This window comes from Cyanistes caeruleus, chromosome 24 (assembly GCF_971803275.1).
Source record: "Cyanistes caeruleus chromosome 24, bCyaCae1.hap1.1, whole genome shotgun sequence".
Taxonomy (NCBI): domain Eukaryota; kingdom Metazoa; phylum Chordata; class Aves; order Passeriformes; family Paridae; genus Cyanistes; species Cyanistes caeruleus.
The window spans coordinates 3,788,241-3,809,037 of NC_141724.1; the positions used below are offsets into that span (position 1 = coordinate 3,788,241).

At 47.2% G+C, this 20,797-nt stretch overlaps 1 protein-coding gene and 1 long non-coding RNA gene across 9 annotated transcripts; one reads left to right on the forward strand and one right to left on the reverse strand.

Moving 5' to 3' along the window:
• The first annotated feature begins 212 nt into the window (after window positions 1-212).
• On the forward strand, window positions 213-9,339 carry LOC147649420 (uncharacterized). Of its 2 annotated transcripts, XR_015279089.1 has the most exons (5): window positions 213-662; window positions 1,627-1,713; window positions 2,265-2,382; window positions 5,359-5,533; window positions 6,042-9,339. It is a non-coding gene; the product is annotated as an uncharacterized LOC147649420 (long non-coding RNA). The 2 variants fall into 2 exon arrangements; XR_015279090.1 differs by lacking the exon at window positions 213-662 and having other exon boundaries at window positions 1,441-1,713.
• On the reverse strand, window positions 9,108-20,724 carry PHTF1 (putative homeodomain transcription factor 1). Of its 7 annotated transcripts, XR_015279084.1 has the most exons (19): window positions 20,558-20,724; window positions 20,437-20,493; window positions 20,293-20,362; window positions 19,453-19,611; window positions 18,950-19,109; window positions 18,519-18,644; window positions 17,546-17,696; window positions 16,301-16,474; window positions 16,143-16,220; window positions 15,007-15,216; window positions 14,394-14,522; window positions 13,714-13,986; window positions 13,069-13,200; window positions 12,855-12,941; window positions 11,770-11,925; window positions 11,305-11,400; window positions 10,610-10,735; window positions 10,132-10,271; window positions 9,108-9,253 (listed from the first exon to the last, which is right to left on the reverse strand). XR_015279084.1 is itself a non-coding variant. In XM_086862206.1 (18 exons), exons 1-18 carry the CDS (start codon window positions 20,594-20,596, stop codon window positions 10,251-10,253), a joined length of 2,244 nt encoding a protein of 747 aa, XP_086718332.1. In that variant the 5' UTR covers window positions 20,597-20,724; the 3' UTR covers window positions 9,108-10,250. The 7 variants fall into 7 exon arrangements, 4 of the variants coding, with proteins under 4 accessions (XP_086718332.1, XP_086718333.1, XP_086718334.1 ...); XR_015279085.1 differs by lacking the exon at window positions 20,437-20,493 and having other exon boundaries at window positions 20,558-20,713; XM_086862206.1 differs by having other exon boundaries at window positions 9,108-10,271.
• Window positions 20,725-20,797: the final 73 nt, after the last annotated feature.

A 20,797-nucleotide genomic window follows, 5' to 3' on the forward strand; every position in this document is an offset into this window, starting at 1 on the left:
GGCCCTGGCCTCCCCTGGGCTGCCTCTCGCCTGCGCCCGAAATGCTGGGGCTGCACTCTTCCCTTCCTGTGGAAAAGAGCTGCCATTCTCCTCAAGATACTGGAATCCTGATGCCCCCTTAAAACACAGAGCATGGAATACTCTGGGACAGACATTCAGTGCCAGTTTCTCTGAAATTCAATGCAGCCAAGGATGGCTCCCAGACAAAAGCTGTCACAACAAATAGGCCTGGCCTTGGCCTCCCCTGGGCCGCCTATCATCTGCTCCTCAAACACTAAGCTAAGTGCAAATTTGGGGTTATCTTCTTCCTCAACTGGGGCCACAGAGTCCAAAGCTAGGATTTACACATGGTATAGCTCCAAGACCCCAGATAAACCAGAGCCATGGATTACAAACACAAAACTAACAGCTGATCAGTCCATGATCAGAAAGGCTAAACCAGAGTCTCCAAACCTACAGCAGGGGCTGATTCCTCCAGCCCCACTGAGAGTAACACGTAACCATTGAGTGTTTACATGGGCCTAACCCCTGTAGCTCAGCTCCTGAGGCAACCCCTGGGCTGGGGCTCAACACCACAAACAGGAGCTGAAAGACTGCCAGGGATTTTTCCCCAGAAAGGACAGCAGCTATCCCCTGTCACAGGCTGCCCACAGGAACTAGAGGTCAGCCAGACTTTTCTGTACTGACACTTTCCATGCCTGAAATAGAAAACTGCATTGTTTGTGGCAAAAGTTGTGCTCCAGAGCACTCTGGGGCCTCATGGGCTCACTCATCCCTTTGCAGGTGTGACCCATTTCCATCCCTTCAGGCAGGACACCCTGCAGGTGACAAGGCCGTGCTCGGGTTGGCGTCTCCTCTCACCTCCAGTGAAACATCCCTCGTTATTTGCAGGTTTTTCCTGTACCAGCAGTGCCACCCTTTGGAGCAGGACAGGAGGGGCAGCTCTGATCCCTGTGACAGGGACAGAACCCAGGGAAGGGCTGGAGCTGGGTCAGGGGAGTTTAGGTTGGATCTCAGGGAAGTTTCTTTCCCCAGAGGGTGCTGGCACTGCTCAGGCTCCCCAGGGAATGGGCACGGCCCTGCCAGAGCTCCAGGAATGTTTGGGCACTGCTCCAGGGGTGCCCAGGGTGGGATTTGGGATGTCTGTGCAGGGCCAGGACTGGATGATCCTTGTAGGTCCCTTCCAGCTCAGGATATTCCATGGTTCTCTGACTGAGGCAATTCTGGGTCTGTTTGATGCTTCTCTGACGTGCACAGGGTGGGATCCTTAAGGCTGCCCTGTGAAGAGCCAAGAGCAGGACTCTGATCTCTGTGGATCTCTTCCCACTCAGGATACTCCATGATTCCACGAGTCCTGATGGTGTTGCTGTGCTGTTGCTGACTCCTGGTGGTTCCTCACAGGGCTGGGAGGGTTATCAAGGCTGGCCAGAGTGGGAAGCTGAAGGTGGGGGACTGGATCTTGGCCAGTGCATGTTGGAGCTCTCCCATGACAGTTTCCTGCAGCTCATCAGGGATCTGGGCACCATGCTGACCTTCACAGGGGTGGCTGAGGAAGGCAAGGAAGGTGCCAACACACTGCCAGAGTCTCATGTTTGTCACTGCTGATGTTTGTTTGCTTCAATTAAGGGTTTGAAGATATTCAAAATTAAAGAGACTGAGTCCCAGAATAACCTGAGCTGGGTGGGACCCACAGGGATCATCAGCACCTGGAAGGTGAGTGAGTTGGGAGCTCATTGCTCTGGAAGAGCTGAAGGCAGGTGGGGCAGAGAGAGGCACCTGCCAAGGTGGTTGTGCCAAAAAGAAGATACAAGAATTAACAACATGGTGTGAAATGAGAGAAGTTCCTATGTGTGAGAGAGGGAAATTGCTGCTGACATGGAAACAGGTCCTGTCCAGACCTTGTGCCCTCCAGCCGAGGGGAAATGACCTCTCCTGAGGGGGTTGCAGCACTGTGGGATGATGCTCAGTGAGAAAATCTCCCCCTGCTCAGGGCTCTGGTGATACAGGAGTTGCCAGGGCTTTGCTCCCAGTGGGGTTGGTGCCCCCAGAGTGCTCCTGCTCTCCAAATCTCTCAATTTAAACCCTGACTTTGCCCTTTTTTCCCTGTTAAAACACACAAATTCCCCTAAGCTACATCTCTGGAATACGACAGAAACATCTCGTGGTTCTCTGTGCCAAAACTTACCCTTGAAAAAGAGTCACAATTCTTTTTTTTAAGTGTGGGAAAAACCCTTGACAGTGTTTTTCTGCAAATCCTTCACCAGCAAAACCCTACTGTGTCACCTGAGCAGCAGAGTCCTGGGGACTGCACAGTCCCATCTCCAGCCTGGGGTTTAATGACAGCTCCCACACAACACTGTACTATTATTTCTAAACAAAAATGTAAGTATATAAAATCCAATAATTTGGAGAGAAAAGCTGTTTTCCAACCCTGCATTTTTCTGGATTGCTGCTTATGGTTTTAATTAATCTCCTGGTCATTATTTTGTCAGAAATTTGGCTTTTTTCACCTTTTAAATAATAAATACCTAAAGCCAGACTGTGACTAAAGCCAGCAGATGATTCTCTAATTTCACATTCATTTCAAATATTTAACATACCATCTCAGCCTGCTACACAGAATTTCAAAGACATAACATTCCTTTTTGTTAATGCTTGAAGCAAAGAAAACTCTATAAATTGTAATTTTTCTATTAAGATTTTTATTTTTATCAAGTCTGATTCATTCCAGTTTGAAGGGACACACTTCAAAGCAGTTGTCCAGGGTGATTATAAAGCTGCTGAAGTTTGGGTTGGTTAAATTAGACCTGCTTCTCTGCAGCTTTTAATCTTTGAATCCCAGACTGGTTTGGGTTGGAAGGACCTTAAAGCTCATTTCATTCCACCCCTGCCATGGGCAGGGACCCCTTCCACTTGTTTCCAAAATAAGTTTTCTGAATATCATGTTTCTAGTCATTATTTATGCACAGCCTTACCTGGATTCTGTGTAAAAACATTTCCCACTGCCTCAGTTACAGATCTGGAGCTGAAATGGAGAGATAAAACCTGGAGCTGAGGACACTCAACAAAGAGAGGGAATAAACACCCCTCAATAGCAGGTGGTGAAACCAGAGTGAAGATCAGTCAGAAAAAAAATCTGTGGCTCAGGGGAGCTGGAGTTTAGTGTTTCAGATGTAAAGAATTTTGTGACAATGAAGGAGAAAAGAGCAGAAGCTGTTCCGCTGGAGTGGCAATAAATCTCCTGTTTAAAATTCCCCTGGATGCAGCTGCAAGAGCAGAGTTTGGCTGTCAGCAGAGCCCTGTGTGCAGAGGGGAAATACAGAGTGATGGGGGTGAGTCAGTGAGGGCTCCCAGGGCTGATGCACAGCCAGCAGAGCCCAGGGTGCAGCTTCAGAGAATCCAGAATGTCCTTTCTGTTGTGGCTGTGGAGCCTCACCGGGCACCAGCCCTGGCAGAGTTTGTGCTCTGCCCTCTGAGCCTGGGCACAAATCCTGTTCTGAGTCCCCTCCCTCCCTGCCAGCCCTGGCATTTATTTCCTGGGAATAAATGAATCCCTTCCTGTGCCAGAAGAGACTTTTTAACATTTTCACCAAAGCAGGAGCCTGTCATCTCTTGCCCTGTGTCAGCTGGGAGCAGGGCTGGAGGATTCCTACCAACAGATGGCATTTTCCTTGCCTGTGCTTCTGAATTAAAAATCTGAGTGTGAATCAGGAGGAAAAGTTGATATTTTTAACTCCAGAGGAAAACCTCTTTAAGGATGTCACAGGAAGGGCTCTGAGCAGTGCTGTGGAGCGTTTGGGAGGCCTGACATACCCAAAAAATTCAGTTTAATAGGCTTTAAATTTCCCTTCCCTTAAGATGCTTGAGCACTTTTTCATGTTTTAATAGAATTTGTTTGTTCTTAAGAAATGCAGCAATGCACCCAATGAGGCTGGAACATCTCTAGTTTTGGTGCTTGGGATGATTTTTTTTAATCTTTTCAGAAAAGAAGAGTTTATCAGTTTATAATTGAGCACAGAAGTCCATCTTGGGCCACTTCTTGCCATTCAGGTTCTACCTAAGAGGCAGCTTTTTGCATAGGCTGTGGCTCCTTATTCTTATCCTTCTGCCAGTGTCATTTTGTATCCTGAAATGTGGTTTTCTTCCACAAATGCATGGGATTTATTGTAAAGTGCATGATAACATTTTTGCCATGGACAGGAAAATAATATGAAGTTATTTTAAATGGCTTTATTAAAATGATATTATACTCCAATTTTTACCCAGCTTTTGGGAGAAGACAAAACAGTTAAAAATTCCTGTCAGTGAACTCATTCCCCCAGTGTGGCTCTGGGATCAGTTCCTCACCTTTCCTGGAGCTGGGCTGTGGAAAACTCTGTTGTACTTTAAATAATTTGGCAAGTTCCCTCCATTTTTGGGGCCTTCAAATCCCCATTTGGGGAAGTCACATTGTGGCAATGTGATCTCGGGCAGGTGTGACACAGCTCCTCATGTATTTCCTATTTATGTGCAGATAAATAATTACTATCTGTTTGTAAATAAATAGGAATTGGGGTTCAAATCCCTGGAGTCTTTTCCTGAGCACACGCCCAGTATGCACCTCTGAACCTCCTGAGCCTGGGGTCACATCCTGCTCTTTATCCCAAGAATTGTCACCACTGCCACTGGATTTTAGCCCCAGATGGAAAACAGAAGAACCTGCCTGTATTTTTTTTTTTCCTCAATTAAAAATCAGTCCCCAGTGTCAGAGATTCCCAAGGACTGACCTGCTGCTTTTTCCTCCTGGGGTTGGTGACCAGATTGTGGAAATCCATGGAGAGCCCCCCCAAGGCATCTCTCACACAGGAGCCACTGAGCTGATTCAGGCTGAGGGAACAAAGTTCTGCTGCTGCTGAGCACAGGGACTGTGCCAAAATTTGGCTGTTTGGTTTTGAGGGTCCAAGGCAGGGCAGGAAAGTAGGATCAGGAGGTTCTGCTGTCTCTTCACTGTCACTTCCCTTTGTGAGAGAGTCCAGGTGCTTTATTATTGAATTGAAAATTAAAATATAAAAATTGAAAATTCAAATTTTTTTTTTAAAACATAAGGAATATTTTTGGTAGAATTAGCACATGACAAGTATGTAGGAATATTGCACAGTGTGAAATTATTCCATATTTGTAATGAATCTCTCAACTCTTCCCAACTAATCAAGTTTTTCTACAGAAATGTGCTGATTAACTCTTATTGCCTTTTAATTTATATTAAAATTCTCTGAGCTCCAGTGCTCAGTTCAAAGTTTCAAATATTGTTAAAATATATCTGTACAGATTTACTCCTGCTTTAAGTTTCTAAATTACAGAATGCTTTATTTTTCAAAGCCAGAACTTCAGGAAGCAGGAAAATCTGCTTGGAACTGTCTTCATTTCATTCCTCCTGAGAGATGAAAAAGGATTCTGACCATCACTCCTGGCCCTGCTGCTCACAGAAACCCCCTGAGCCAAGGGACAAACAGAATCCCACAAGAAGGAGCCTCTGGAGCACCAAACTCCTTCAGTCTCTCCCTATGTGGAACCTGAGCAACATTAAAGGCTTCCAGTGCTTTCCTTGTTCTTTCCCCAAAGACTTGGTAAATCTGCAAGTCTTGGGTTTCATCTCTTGGAATGAATAACCCCAACCTTCCACTGTTTCAAATTTTTTTTAGCATAACAGATCCAGTTCATTTAGCTTTATTAAACAATGTAGGTCAGGGACTTTCTATTTTGCAATTTTTCTGTGTAGGCTCTAAAACTGTTTTGAACCCAGACCGTGTCAGTCCTGCAGGGATCCAGCATTCTGAGCACCAGGGATTCTTTCCAAAATCACATCCTCAGGGTTTTTGCAGGTTTTTAGAAAAACACAATACAGAAACCTGGATAAAAAAAGGCTTTGAGAATATGCCACTCCATACTGTTATTTAAATTGAGCTCAATATTTGCTGCCGAGGTCCTGAAATTCTGAAATATTTAGTGATTATTACTTTTCTTGTAGTTATTTGGTCAAATCTCTCACTGTTCACTTCCAGGTGATTGGCATAGCAACAATCCAGCTTCAGCAAATGTAATCTATGAGGAGCAGTCACCACGATCTTCATCTTCCCGTTCTGCTTCTTCATCTGCATAACTCACTATTTACCAGCACCAGAAGAAGCTTTACCAGAGTTCAGGTGTCTGAGGAGGTGGAACAAGCAGAGAACGCTGTGCCGGACAAGATACACCTCAGTCTTCTCCCCAGAAAACACAGAAGAGATGGGAATGTCCCTCCAGCCCTGGGTTTGGAATCACTAAAGGTAGTTTGGAAGCAGGGACCAGAAGGGACAGATCTGCCAGTCCAGCAAAGCCAGGGGCTGCTGAGGGTCACCTCCACAAGGGATTCCACAGCCCCAGGAATGGGGATCCTGAAAAAAAACCAGACAGTTTCAGGAGTGAGAGTAAAACCACAGAAATCATGACAAAAAAGAGTTTTCCATGAGAATGGAGGAAGGTCAGCCAGTCCCCAAAGGCATCTCAGCAAGCCAGGAAGATCAGAAACAGTGGGAAGGATCCAAGGCAGAACACCTGGTGGTGATAAGGTGACTGTGGAGCAGCTGAAAGGGGGAAATGCTAAACCAGGAGTCATCAAGAAAGAGCAGAAGCAGAAAACCCCAGGAAAGGCAGAAGGGTGCCCTGCAGAGTGACACTACCCAGTGTTTGATGGGAATAACCTTCCCTTCAGGAGTTCCAGGAGAAAAACCTCTGAGGATGATTCATTAGCCAGGTCCAGTTCTGAAAAGGCAGAAATTCAAAATCTCCAGCCTTTGCAGTATCCCACTGCCTTCCAGGAGACACAGGAGGCTGACAGTGAACAGACATCACGGAAATGCCAATGAAACCAGAGATGGAACTTCCCAGCCTGAGGGGAATTCTGCAGTGAGGAAAACACCAGTAATTCCTGAGCCATGCAGGGTCCCCAGGGGCTGGAAGGGCACCCCAGCAGCAGGAGTGGCTGGACAGTGGGAGTGACTGACTGTGATTTTTAGAACATGTTCTGATCAATTTTCCAATAAGGCTCATTTAAAACATTAGTTATTTTCACATAGTTGTCTTTTTTTTTTTTCCCCTCAGAAATTGGTTAGAGGGGAGAAAGTCAAAAGAAATTTGATTTGTCCTTATCTAAGCAGCATGAGGGGCCCTGTGGATGGCTTCAGGAACACTGCCATGAGCTGCTGTCCCTTTGCAGGCCATGTCAGCTGCTCCAAGGTTGCCCTGCTGCAGCTTGGGAGCTCTGAACAAAGTTATTGAATGCTTCTGCTGCCAGTGTGGTCCTGAGTCACTCCCTACTCTTGTGCCAAGCTATCTCCTGTATCCAGTCCATCTAATCCTTCACACGTGGGTTCCAGCCACAGACAAGGCAGGTTTGGGCTGGAGTGGGGCTTTTCTCAGTGCATGTTTACATCAGGAATCCCTCGTGGTCCTGCTGACCCAGGGAGAACAGGGTTCTGTTCTGATTCTGGTTCTGTCAGTTCCAGGGCAGCAAAGCCACTTAATACTGCTCCATTGATTTATTTCCTTGGATTTTTGTATCCAACACAAAACCCTGGAGTTAAACATGATATTTGACATAATTCTGTAATTTTGCTTTTTCTGAACACAGCACAATCACTTCAGTGTCTCAGTTCAGGGGGATTTGGTTTGCAAACATCTGCATGAAGAGAGAAAGCTCTGGGCTTTGTTCAGTAACATAATTCCTTTGGTTTCACTCGTGGCAACATGACATCCTCAGCCTGGCTGTAGAGCTGAGACTGAAGTCCCATCTTTAATTATTTATTGCTGATTAGGAATTGGATTTTCTCTCTCTGTAGAGGTAAAAACTGACTTTGGGACAGAAGCTTCCAGAGCAGCTTCCTCAGTGTAGTTTTTTCCTGTGTGTGTAAGAACTCTCACCAATTTTCTCTGAATGAGTAATCAAGGAGTGCTGATGGCACTCACACCTGTGGTTTGGGCTGGCAGGGATATTTTACAGTGGGATGTGATAACATCCCAGAACTCACTGACACATCAGCCTCATGGCCGTCAGAACAGACTGCAGGGGTTTATTTTATTCATAATTTAGTGATTTCCTGACATCTGAAGTATTTAATGACTGCAGCAAAGTGGGAAGGGAGCCCATTGGTTCAGTTTGTAGGAGAAAGGAATAAAAGATTGAGCTTCATTCACTCAAAATTCAAACTGATAGGATTTGTTCTTTGAAAGTAAGAAAATATCTCATTTTGGCTTTGAAACTTTAGATGTTTTTAAAGGCTAACAATGCACACTGAGGCAGCTGTGAATGGAATTCTTCACAAGGACAGCTGACTGCTCCAACAGCTTTTAAAACAAAGACTTTGGGAATTCAAAGGGCTTCAAGGCAGTGTTCAGCTGCTGGGTGATCCACTGAGGTTTGCTGGGGAGCAGAACACATACAAATCCTCCCTGGCTGGAGTAGGGCTGTGAAATATTTAATAAATACTCCGAGTAGCCTGTGCAGATATAATAGCTGTGTTCTTCCCCAAGAGGCTGGGTTATGTTGTGTGCCCTCATCCTGACCACTGAGGACAGTGACAAATCCAGACCTTGAATTCCAGAGGAACTGGCAGCACTGAAATGATTTCCCTGCCATCAGCTCCCCTGTTTTCCTGTGTGTGAATATGACCTGATAATGTCCTACCTGTGTGGGATTTCCCCTTACCTAGACCTTTCTCTGTGCTTCCTGCATCCACCTGGCATTGGAATGCTACACAATGGATGGATGTGCTGGCTGTAAATAATTACCTATTGCACAGCACCTTCACACAGACTCCTGAGGTTCTGACTGGAGAGAGACCTGCAAATCACTCATTATTTTTACAGAGATCTTAAAACCCAACTCCAGTTTGTGGTCTGTTGGTTTTGCACTGTCTAAATCAGGCTCTTGGTTGGCTTTCAGGGCTGTGACCCCGGTTTCATCCATAAACATGCTGCTTTTCTGGAAAAGAAATGTAATTTATTATTGGATGTTTCCTTGACCCTCCATTCCAGTAACAGATGTTCATAGACATGATATAAAAACCAGCAAGTGCTGTAGAAACCATTGGTAATGATGAAGTGCTTGACCTGCAGGTTTATTTGCACATTTTGCTATATAAAACTGTCACCTCCTTTTACATCTCACAACGTTTCCTTGTACAGAAAATAGCTGTAAACAACTGACTACCAAAACTTCTTCTGCCATTTGACTCTCCTGTGAAGGAATGAGAAGTTCATCAATTTTTGCTCTTTTCACTAGTAATAAATAAAAGCCATTTGAGCCAGTGAAGGGAAATATTACAGAAGCCTTCCAATATTTTCTTGCTCTCCATGACCTTTCTAAACATGAACTTGAGGAAGTCTTTTGTCAAAGCTGTTTTTTCCCCCCCAGATGTTCAGGGTGAGGCTCTATTGCAGTGCTGGGCTGCAACAGCTGCTCACACCATGCAGCAGAGCTGTTGTCACAGCCAGGACAGGATGGAGCTGAGTATTCCAGGCAACAGATGTGGCAAAGCATTCTCCAGCTCATGAACACTTTGCTTGTAGTGTGTGTTGAAAGGTTTTTCTCCTGTAACCACTGTCCTCAAAAAATACTGATAATTTCTTTGCAGCAGCCCCAGCACCAGCAGTATTTGGGTGTTGCTGGATTGGCAGCAGAGGGAATTCACCTGGTGCATCCTGGGGTGCTTCAGGATGGAGGCAAAGCCTTGAGCACACAGAGCTTTAAGAAAGAAAAGCTCTTCACAGCCAGGTCAGTGCAGCAAAGGATTCTCACCCTGGAATATTCCAGTGCAGCCCCAGGAAGGCTGACTGGGCCAGGAGGGCTGAGTCCCTCCTTGTCACATGCTCAGGGTCCAGGTTTTACAGAAACATGGCCCCAGTCACAGCCATTGGTGTCCCCCAAGCTGCAGCTCTTACATGGCTTTAGTGTTTGATGTCCCAACCAGCTCCTGCTGGTTCAGTGCAGCTGCCAGGATTTGGCCCCATTAATCCAGTTTTTCTGTGCATGCCATGGGATGACATCAATGATGAGACCAGTTCATTCTGGATGCTGTAGAGCAGTAAAGCAGAAAGAAAACTTCTGATACATACACTGGGAATCTGTTTAAAAATTGGAATTACAGATTTCTGTCAGTTTTTCTCTTTCTGCCCACACTGCTGGTTCTTCTCTGGTGTCTGGTGGAGATGCCCAGGGCTGATGTTCTGCCAATTCATGGTTTAATTTTCCATAACTGCAAAGAGACAAGAAAGGGAGTTTGAGTCTAAGAGGAATGGTCTTAATCTCCAGGTAACATTCTGTGTCTCCTGCCCATCCTGCTCTGCTCAGTTTCAGGATGAGCCACAGGAGGACTGGGATAAGGGAGGAGCCCTGGATTCTCACAGCTTCACCTGAAGGAAACTGAAAATGAAGTGAGCCCTGTCCTTCCCCCCAAAACTGGCTCAGGGAGGTGGGGACACACCCAGCATGTTCTGGTGTCTGGGTTCCCAGTGCAAACCCAGGCCTCTCTCAGGGCTGTGGCCTCAGAAGTGACCCCAGAGCTGCTCTGCTGGCTGGGACAGGGACACTTACTCTGATATTGAATCCTAGCAAGTCACTGATCACTCCTGAGACAGCAGATAGGATGACAACCCGTGTGATGTTGTAGATCAGTGGGTTCATGGTCAGTCCGTACAGCCTGAATGGACTATCCAACTCCTGAAGTGACAGGACAAGGACAATGGTCCATTAGCACTCACCAATACCAAAGAATTCATCCTCTGACTTTTAGCTTAGCACTGGCACTCCAACAGAGTGGGCTGCCTCTGGGTCCTTTCTTAAATACATATACAGGAATTACCAGTGTTCCAGAGACATCTCCTGCTGAACCCAAGATCTCTGCAACAACCCCAGCTGCACCAGAGCCTGACACTCCAGGCTGCAGAATCACCTGACCCAGTCTATGGACTCCCAGACTTTGCTCACTCCTCCCCAAATCTCTCTCTCTGCTGCTGGAAGTGAGCTCCAGCATCAGAGCTACTGAAGGAAAATGAGACTGGAGCAGTCAGGAGATGCTGTGCTCCCCCCAGTCTCTCCTCTCACCTGGTTAAAGCATTGCTCATTGAGAGTTCACAGCACTAATTCACAGCACTGTCACAGCTGCAGCAGCACTGAAAAAACATCTTTGTGAGCACTAACTCCAAGAGCCAAGGGAAGGGCAGGGCCACGTGGCATTGCGATAACTCCCTGCTTCCATAAACTCCAGCCATTCAACTGGAGCATCTCACCTTCAGCAGCTTTGTGGACAGTTTCAGCACATTGTTTACCAGAGACAGCTGCTCCTTCTTGTTTGGCTTCTTCTCCATCTTCAGGTACAAGTTTATCTGTGACAGACATCACAGGCCAGGGGTTGATGTTCTAGCACCAGCCCCCAGCTTATTCCTAACTAAGGGAAATTGGAGCCATTTTTGCAGGCTGCTGTCATGCCTGAAGCAGTGAATTTAGCACTGATAATTTCATTCTTTTCCAATTGTTTTGGCTAATGCAAATTAACACAGAAATATTCTAGAACTGTCCCAACAGGACCAGCTCATCCCTCCCGGGCTGACCAGTGATTTCTTGCCTTCTGGCTAACACATGGGTTGATTCCTACATTTTAAAATTTGATTCCAGTATTTAAGCTGGTTTGAAATACAATAATTATATCCAAACAAACCACAAAGCCCAGGGGAGAACAAGCTAAAGGGAGCTACCTGCTCAGTGAGCAGGATGGAAATGTTGCTGTATTTCTTGTTGGTCTCAGAGCCCAGAGATGCCAGACGTAGCAGAAAGAGGAGCAGTGCTGCCTCCCACATCAGGAACTCCCAGTTGTAAGCTGCATTGAGAAAGGTTTTGTGACCCTTAAGAACCTATATGGGGAGAAAACAAGGCACCAAATGTCACTGACAAAGTGCCTATTCTTGAGACAAGTGCACAAGCACTACCCTTGGTGCTCCTCTGCCCTGCCCTGTGTGCTCTACAGCCACTGACAGCTCTTCCCAGGAAGTGTAAATCACTCCTGTGATGGGGTTACAGGGAAAGGTCTCATTTCTAACCTGCCTTTAGCTTGGAATTGGATATTTTTTTCCTTCTTCTCAGAAAAGGAGCCTTGTTCCTCCTCTCCCCTCCCTCTGTTCAACTAACAGGCAATGAAGTGCCTTTCCTTGCCCCACTGGCAGCCTCAGCCAGGCTAAGCTGGTGCTGCCTTTCCCAGTATGGACTCACACAGCACAACTGGGATTGTCATTCCTTCCTCTGGAAACCTGTGGCTTACAAGAACAGTCACAGCAGTGACATTATCTACAAACACCAGCCTCTGCTACCACAGCTGCTGCTTCAGGGGATCAAGGACCTGCCTGAACACAGCACTGACAGCTGAAACCAGCTCCAGCATTGGCACTGCTGCCTGTAACAGGTTTAGTTAAGGGTTAAAAAGTGCCAGTAATAGTTCTTGACCTGCTTTTCCACATGGTAGTTACAGAGCATGCTTCAATCAGCCCTCTGGAATAAATGTTCTGTGGACACCTGAGGTCTTTGGGCAGTCTCCTCTCCTTTGTGCCCAAATGGCCAGGTCCTGAAGTTTTCCTGATGATAAACCCCCTGACCTTGCTCTGCAAGCACAGAACAAACCTCTTCTTCCATCTAAAAATGACAAAGCTCTTAAAAAATGCTACACTCTCTGTGTTGCTCTGGGGTCAAACAGCTCCACTTCAAGCCTTTTGTAGGCTGGTGGAAGAAAAGCCTTCAGCACTTGGGAGGATTTTCCCTACTTTATAAACCACAAAGGTTAAAATCTCACCTGGGCACAGCAGATAAAAGCAATTGAAAGAGCCAGTAAAAAGACTGAGGACACCACAACATCCACAGATCTCTGGGGGCCTCGTCTCTGCGGAAAAAAGGACACTGTGTCAGGGCTGAGTGTGGTATGCAGCCACAACTCACCACAAACAGCTGGCACTGGCATTGGCACTGGCACACCCCATGCAATAACCAAACCCCAGATCAGAACTCACCTTCAGGTAGGAGCGAAGGGATAACCAGATCTTGATGTTCTCCACCTTCTTGAGCCTGAAGTGAGGGATTTCATATTTCCTGGCTTTCCGAGCAGATGTAATGTGGCTAAAGAGCTTAGCAAACAAAAATCTCTGCAAGTTAAAAACACAGCCATGCCTTAGTTCTTAAAACAGAACAGATTGCTTGGGATTCTTGGTGGTACCTGGAAAAAAGGGTCCCTGGGGAAGCCCAGCATGAGACCTGGCTGCTCAACCTCCCTAGCAGCAATTGTTTTCATAAAATTCCAGATTGGTTTGTATTGGGAGGGACCTTAAAGCTCATCTTTTTCCAGCCCTTGCCACAGGCAGAGACACCTTCCACTCCCCCAAGCCCTGTCCAACCTGGCCTTGAAGACTTCCAGGGATGGGACAGCCACAGCTTCTCTGGCCAGGGGACAGAGTAAGACCTTGGGGACAGGTAAGGGGGGAACAGGGGTTTCAGGAATGATATTGATAAGTATAATTTGTGACTGATCAATAAGAGCCTTCCCAGACTCCCCTCCCTGACCTTGGCAAGGGCTGAGATGAGATGAGCTTTAAGGTCATCATCCTATTTTTATTCCTGCTTTCCAGGTTCCTGAAAGGCACCAGGATATTTAAACCCACCTGTTTGTAGGTTCTCTCCGCAACACACATCATGAAGAAAAACATCCAGGTTAAGCACAGCCTTTCCAGAAAGTTGATGGCAGACAGGATGAGCACAGGGGTGCTGGCAGGGGCTCCACAGAAGATGTGCAGAAGCTCCATCAGAGAAATGGAGCAGAGCTGCTCCAGGTTATCTGTGTGGAACAGTCTGTAGAGGAATGGCAGGAAGGCCAATCCAATGGTGATGATGTTTCCCAGCATTTGATACCCCACTCCTTGCTGGTGGGCATTAACCTGGCAAGCAGGAATAAAATGGGATGATTACCTGGGGTTTGCATCAAGGGAGTGTTGTTGTGGTAGCAAGCAGTTGGTTCCCCTTCCCTTCACAGGACAGAGCCTGAAATAATTCCACACATATCAGTCCAAACCCCAAACCAATCAGCTAAATAATCAACACCCCACCTTAAGCACCCTGCAGAGACAATCAGCAACAATCAGCACTTGTCAGTCTTCAAGAGACCTCCTAAACTGGGGGTTAGACAATTTTTCAGTAATAACATGTGGGACAACCCACTTTGCAGCTGGGGACGGACCAGTTTCATACTGCCCCTAATATCTGCATGTGTAACTATTTCCAGGAGTTTTGGTGGATATTTTCTAAAGTGTGAGGGAGAGGTTGCAATGCCACACGGCCCCCTTACCCTGCTCATGATAATTCCACTGATCTCCAGCACAGACATGTCCACCTTCTTGCAGTCATTCCCTTCCCAGATCAGAGCACTCACTTTGGCAGATGCTGGGCTGGTGTTCTGAAGCCAAAACAGATGGTTCTAGAAAAGACAGAGGAGTGCAAAAGGTGGGTCAGCTCTTTCTGTCCTGCTGTGAGCAATGCCTTTATCTAGAAAGGGCTGTGACCCAGGTTTTACCCATAAACATGCTGCTTTTATGTAAACAAATACAATTAATTATTGGATGTTTCCTTGACCCTCCATTCCAATAACAGATGTTCAAAGAGATGGTATAAAAATCATCAAGTGTAATATTGAGATGGAATAAAAATCATCATAAGCAATTGGATTGAGGGGGAAATTCCATTTTTGCTTTGGGATAAGCAGCAGTGCAGAGGGGAGGGATGGACTTGATCATTGAATCACTGATTTTATTTAGAGCATTCCAGACTTCCACGTGGTTTTGGCCTCATCCAGGTTGCTCACCTTATACCAACAACATCCTCGTTGCCATGCCACTCATATTTGGGAAGACAGGGGGAGAAGTGGGAGAAGCACTCCCATCTCCTGGGTGGAAATCACCGACCTGCTGGAAGACATCTTCCTTCAGGTCCCTGCGGGAGTCCCTGGCAGAGCACTCCTCGCTGTCGCTGGTGCCTGAGGAGCGGCACTCGGGGCCGTGCAGGAGATCATCCCACAGCATGTCCTCAGTCTCTGAGTCCTGCCGCGTGCTCTCTGAGTCCCGCCGGCTCACACTGCAGCTCCGGGGCCCCACGCTCAGGCACGACCTGGGATCCTGCAACAGCAGCAAAGGTCACACCGCACAGCCCACGCACGGTCTGTAAAACCAGCACCTTGTCCTCATCCTCCTCCTTGCTCCTTGTCCTTCTCCTCCTCCTCTTTTCCCCCAGCTTCCCAGAGCTTTGAGTGCTCCCAGTTGCACCCACACAGTGGAAATGGTTTAAGACAATATTTGGGGAAAAAGCACTTCTATACCAGAACTCACACAGAGCCCAAGCACTTCCTACCTCTATTCCCAACCTACAAAATAAAAACTGACATATGTGTTTTAATACAAAAATGTTCTTTTTTATGCATTTTGCATAATCTGTTTTAATATTTCATGTATATTTTGCATTAATTTTTATATATCCATATTGATATCCAACTTGATATCCACATATTTCTATTTTACTTTCAGGTAGGATGAGTGGCAGGAGAAAAAAACCAAAACAATTAAGTGACTTCATATGTCTCCCAGAATAGATTTCTTCCTTCATGTACAGGAGTTGGACTTGATCCTTGTGGGTCCCTTCCAACTCAGTTAGTCTATTATTCTAAAATCAAAATTTATAGCTTAAAAGCTGCAAGCATAAGACTGCCTCCCAACCACAACAGCAATTGCAGCAATTCTGCACAAGCAATTAGAGGCAGCTTGGACTGTCCTTTGCTTCCAACAGAGTTGTTTGTTTATTTGTGGTTTGTTTAATAAAGCAGCACAATCAGGATTGTGAGCATTGTGAAGGTTTACAAAGCTGCCAAGCTGCAGAGAGGGAGGAGGTCACACCTTGCACCTGAGGATTCTGAAGCACAATCATTTCATAACTGTTCTGATGGAGGGGGGCTGGAACGAGATGAGCTTTAAGGTTCCTTCCAGCCCAACCCATTCTGTGAACCCTGCTAGGCCTGGGAAAGCTCCCTCTCGTGACTTTACAACCATACCTGCCTGTATAATGTGGATTCCAGTTCAGACTCCACAACACTGTCAGAGTCTCTGGCACCTTTCAGGGCTTGCTTGACCTGCCAAGACCAAAGGAAAACTACCTCATTATCCATAGCAAAACAAGGTGTGGAAAACAGCACTAATCCCACCTGGGTACCTGTGAGACAGCCTGGTTGAGAGAAACCAGAGGCCTCTTTTTCTTCTCCTCGTAGCTGTTGTCACTGGAAGCCCCTTCCATGCTGTGGCGTAGCAGGATCCTTTGTGCCATGGCCCCAGCATCCTCCTCGCTTGACAACTCATCAGAAACACCGTCCCTGTTGGTGCCATCATCCTGCAAATGCACGGCCAAAGCCACACCAAGGACCAGCCTGAGTCCCAACAAAGGCTTCGAGGCAGAGCTGCCACCCTGGCACAGGCCTCAATGCCTGCAGACCCAGCACACAGAAACAGAATTCTCTTGGCACCACAGAGACTTCACAGATTTTAACTCCTGTCCCCTGCTCTTGTCTTGCCCCAGAGGTAATGAGAGAGAATTTTGGGTGGGTGGAGTTGGAGTTGGGGAAAGGACAGGAAGAGGAGGCGGCAGCAGCAGCTCTGGGCTGTGCCTTACTAGAAGCCTTAAGCCCAGATGTATCTATGAGCTGGGGGGTAACAAACCCAAAATCCTGGGCTGTGCCCCTATACAAAGCTCTGCCCCTCTCCAAACTCTTTCACAGAGAGGGGGTGGGATGGCACAGTATGACAGAATTCCACCCAGGATCTATTCCAAGTTCTTCATGTGGAGTTAACACACCACTGGCCAAGAGGGAACTCAAGAGTAATTCCCAAAATCTTTGAATCGTTGTTTCAAAGCTTTCAACAGAGGTCATAATGCTTTAGCTCTTTCTCTGTCCCCAAGGGATGTCTCAGTCTTACAAGACAAAATATTTTACAGAACTGCTTTGGAAAATGGCCAATTTATTTAGTCATTATCAGCATTCTCCCTTAACTGAACACCTTGTGATCAGAAGTGTCAACAGTTAACAGAGCACTTTGGTAAAACACACAGTCCAGCACTGTCTGTGACCACACTTGGTCAGGTTGGACAGAGCTTGGAGCTGCCTGGAATAGTGGAAGGTGTCCTTACCCACAGCAGGGGGTGGAATGAGATGAGCTTTAAGATTCCTTCCAACCCAAACTACTCTGGAATTCTATTCTATGATTATGAAAAGAAAGTACCAGCACCTTTTCAGCTGCTCAGTGAGAGGCAGAAAGGGGTTTCTAGGTTTCCTAATGCAGGCAAATATTAGCAGGAAGGAATATCTTGTATTAGATCAAACCATACAGTTAAATACCAGCACACTTCTGGGCACACAGAAAACACACTGAAACTGTGATTTCAAAGGATCTCCCCTGGCAGTACCTGATGGCTCTTCTCCCCATCAGAAAGTTTACTTTTCTCTTTGGAGTGCAGCAGCCTGTGTTCAGATCTGGCCTGTCTGGGTTTGATGCAATCACCCACAGCACTTTCTGTCTCGGTCCATTTCTCAGCTACCAGCTTTACTCTTCTATTCCTAGGAGAGAAATTAATGCTTTTATTAGAGAGAATTAAATGCTTTTATGTCAGGGAAAAACTCTTAGGGGTAAAACATTCTGGTCTTCCCTTGTCACACAGGTGCAGCATCAAACAGGATACCTAAGGGATAAATAATTTTCTTTGTCTGACAGGTTTTGTGCGATGAGTCTATTAAAAAAAGATTTATATCCACTTCACCCTCACTCAACATGTCTTTTGTAACTCTAATAGTATCTTAAAACTTCTAAATCAAGGGGAAAGTTTTCATTAGTTTTATTTTTTTAAAAAATAAGCGTAATTCAGAACAAAAATTCCTTGTGAAGAGAAAGCACCTGTGAGCTGGAAACTCACCAGGAAATTCACCTGGGAAAACAGGAGAAAACCATGAAATATTATCCTATACAATCTCTCCTCCTTTTCCTCGAGTTACTTTTAGAGAAGGAAGGTGCCAAAACGAGACAACTGTCCAAAACAAAAGGCACAATTTCTTTTGGAATTCAGCTAAAACAGCAATACAATCTCAGCGCTTACTCAAATGAGGTCACTTATCTGATAAATAAATTCCACCACATTCTACAGCTCATCTAACACTTGGTTTCACATGATCTAATTTTATACAGTCTAATTTTATATGATCTAATAAGGACATACTAAATATTCCTGAGAAATCAGCTTCCCACATTGCCACGAAAGTTTTAATTCAAAAAAAGACTGACAGGTTGTGGGGATGTCAGTGACAGCACACGTTGTGCCTTCATTCTCCACGTCCCAAATTGCTCCCAGTGTCATGAGCAGCACAAACCCAGCAGGGGTCACATACCTCCTCTGGAAGAGCAGACTGGATAAATTGGTCAGCAGAGATGCAGAGCCAGACTGCTCTTCCTTGCTGGTTCTGTCAGGAGGAGACCAACTGTTCCCATCCACACCCACAGGTTTGCGTAACTTCCTGAGTTTTAAGACAAGGAGAATTAAGTTGGTGCAAGAAGCTACTTTTAAGGTCTTTCTTAAAAGATCTGAATGAGATTTCAACAGCTTTTTGGATGCCATTTTTCTGAAGTCATGCAAACAGAATACTGAGTTCCAAATAAAAAAATTCTGCCTATACTCCCAGCACATCAGGGCATCACTGGGAAAGGCATGAGGGACAAAATCCGAAGGGAATCTTTGCTGCAGAAACCTGAAGGAGGGAAAGCTCAATCCAGCCCCACCATGTCCAACTGTGATCCTACCAAGGGCTCTGCTGGTGCTCACCTGCGGCGCCGGCTGAGCCCGTTGTTCCCTGCAGGTCTGTTCACCTGGGTGGACACGATCTGGCAGTGAACTGTCCCCAGCAGCAGCATAAGGCACAGGGGTCCCATCACTTCACTGGCACTCACAACAGGCACCATGAAGTACAGCACCACTGCTACGACTGGAGAGGGGGAAATGGCACCAACGCAAGAATTAAGGAGTCTGGCTCAATTATTTGTTTTTACTATGTTTTGTTGTTTTATTATTTAATTTCTGCAATTACTAGTGCCACGCACCTTGAAATGCACGTTAAGTTCCAGACAAGATCCTCATGCTGTATATTATGGACTCCAAAATCATAGACTCACTAAGCTTGGAAAAGCCCTCTGAGACCATCGAGTCCAACCACTCCCCCAGTACTGCCAGGTCAACCCCTAACCCATTTCCCCAAGAGCCACATTCATACATTCTTTGATGTCACATTCCTTGCAGGAGAAGGTTTATGGCACAGCGTGTTCCCTCACCTTGCATAACGTAGAGCACCAAGAGCCACATAAAAATACGCTGGGAAGTGACTTGTATCCACCACTGGCTGAACAAGGGGAAAAACACTACTCTCACAATTCCTTTCCTCGTCAGCGATGTCCAGGGAATTTCAGGCTTGGCTTTGGCAAAGGTAGAGCCTTGGAATTGAAGGGGAAACAAGCCATCATGAACTGAATCACAAGAACTCCCTTGCTGGAGTTCCCCTTTGGGCAGCCCCAGCCCTGCCACAGAGCTGAGCAGGGGGTGACAGCAGCCCTGCTTCAGACACCATTCAAAGCTACACAGTTCCAGCAGACACAGCTAAAGCAGCTCCTTGTCTTCTCTCAGAGCTCTGGCTCTGACCCTTCCCGGCTCTGCCCTGCTCCCACCCAACACTCCTGCAGAGCCAGCCCGAATTCCTCCCACTCTGCTCTCAGGTTTCAGTGCTCCTTTTGCCTCAGTGCTCACAAGCAGGGGCTCCCCTGGCACCAGGGTAGGTTCTGCTTCCACCACCCTGCTCAAAGCTGTGATGCACCTACAGAATCATGGAATATCCTGAGCTGGAAGGGACCCAAAGGGATTGCCAAATCCAGCTCCTGGTCCTGCACAGATACCCCAACAATCCCATCCTAGGCATCCCTGGAGTGGTGTCCAAAGGCTCCTGGAGCTCTGGCAGCCTGGCTAGTGCCCATTCCCTGGGGAGCCTGGGTAGTGCCAACACTCTCTAGGGGAAGAACCTTTCCTGATATCAAACCCAACCCTCCTCTGAACCACCTCCAGCCGGTCCCTCTGCGGCATCCCTGTCCCAGAGAAGAATGAACAGAGCGAGCACCGCTCACCGCTGATCAGATCCACGTCGATCAGATCGGGCTGGATGTGCCCCTTTTTCTTCGGCTTGTTCTTGAAGCCCTGCAGGGCGGAACACATGGCCGAGTTAGCGGCGAGGGGCGCGGGGGCCGCCCCCCCCACCCCGCCGCCGCTACCTTCATCTGGGTCTGCTCCACGGCCTTCTCCCATATCTGCTGGTCGTAGGCCCCGATCTGCGGGGAGAGGAGGCTGAGGGCACGGCCGGGCCCGCGCCCGCCCGCCCCGCGCCGCACTCACCTTCTTCTGGTACCATGAAATGGAATCGCGACAGGCCATTGGGGGCGGCGGGACCGGCGCGGCCCCGGTACCGACCCCGGCCCGGGACCGACCCCGGCCCCGCTCCCGTTACCCTGGAAACCGCCGGGCGCTCGGCTGGCGCCGCCTGCCGCCCCCCCCACCGCCCAGGCAGCGCCAGCCGAGCGCCGAGCGCCCCCCCCCCCCCCCCCCCCCCCCCAACCCGCAGAAGAAAGAAGCGCC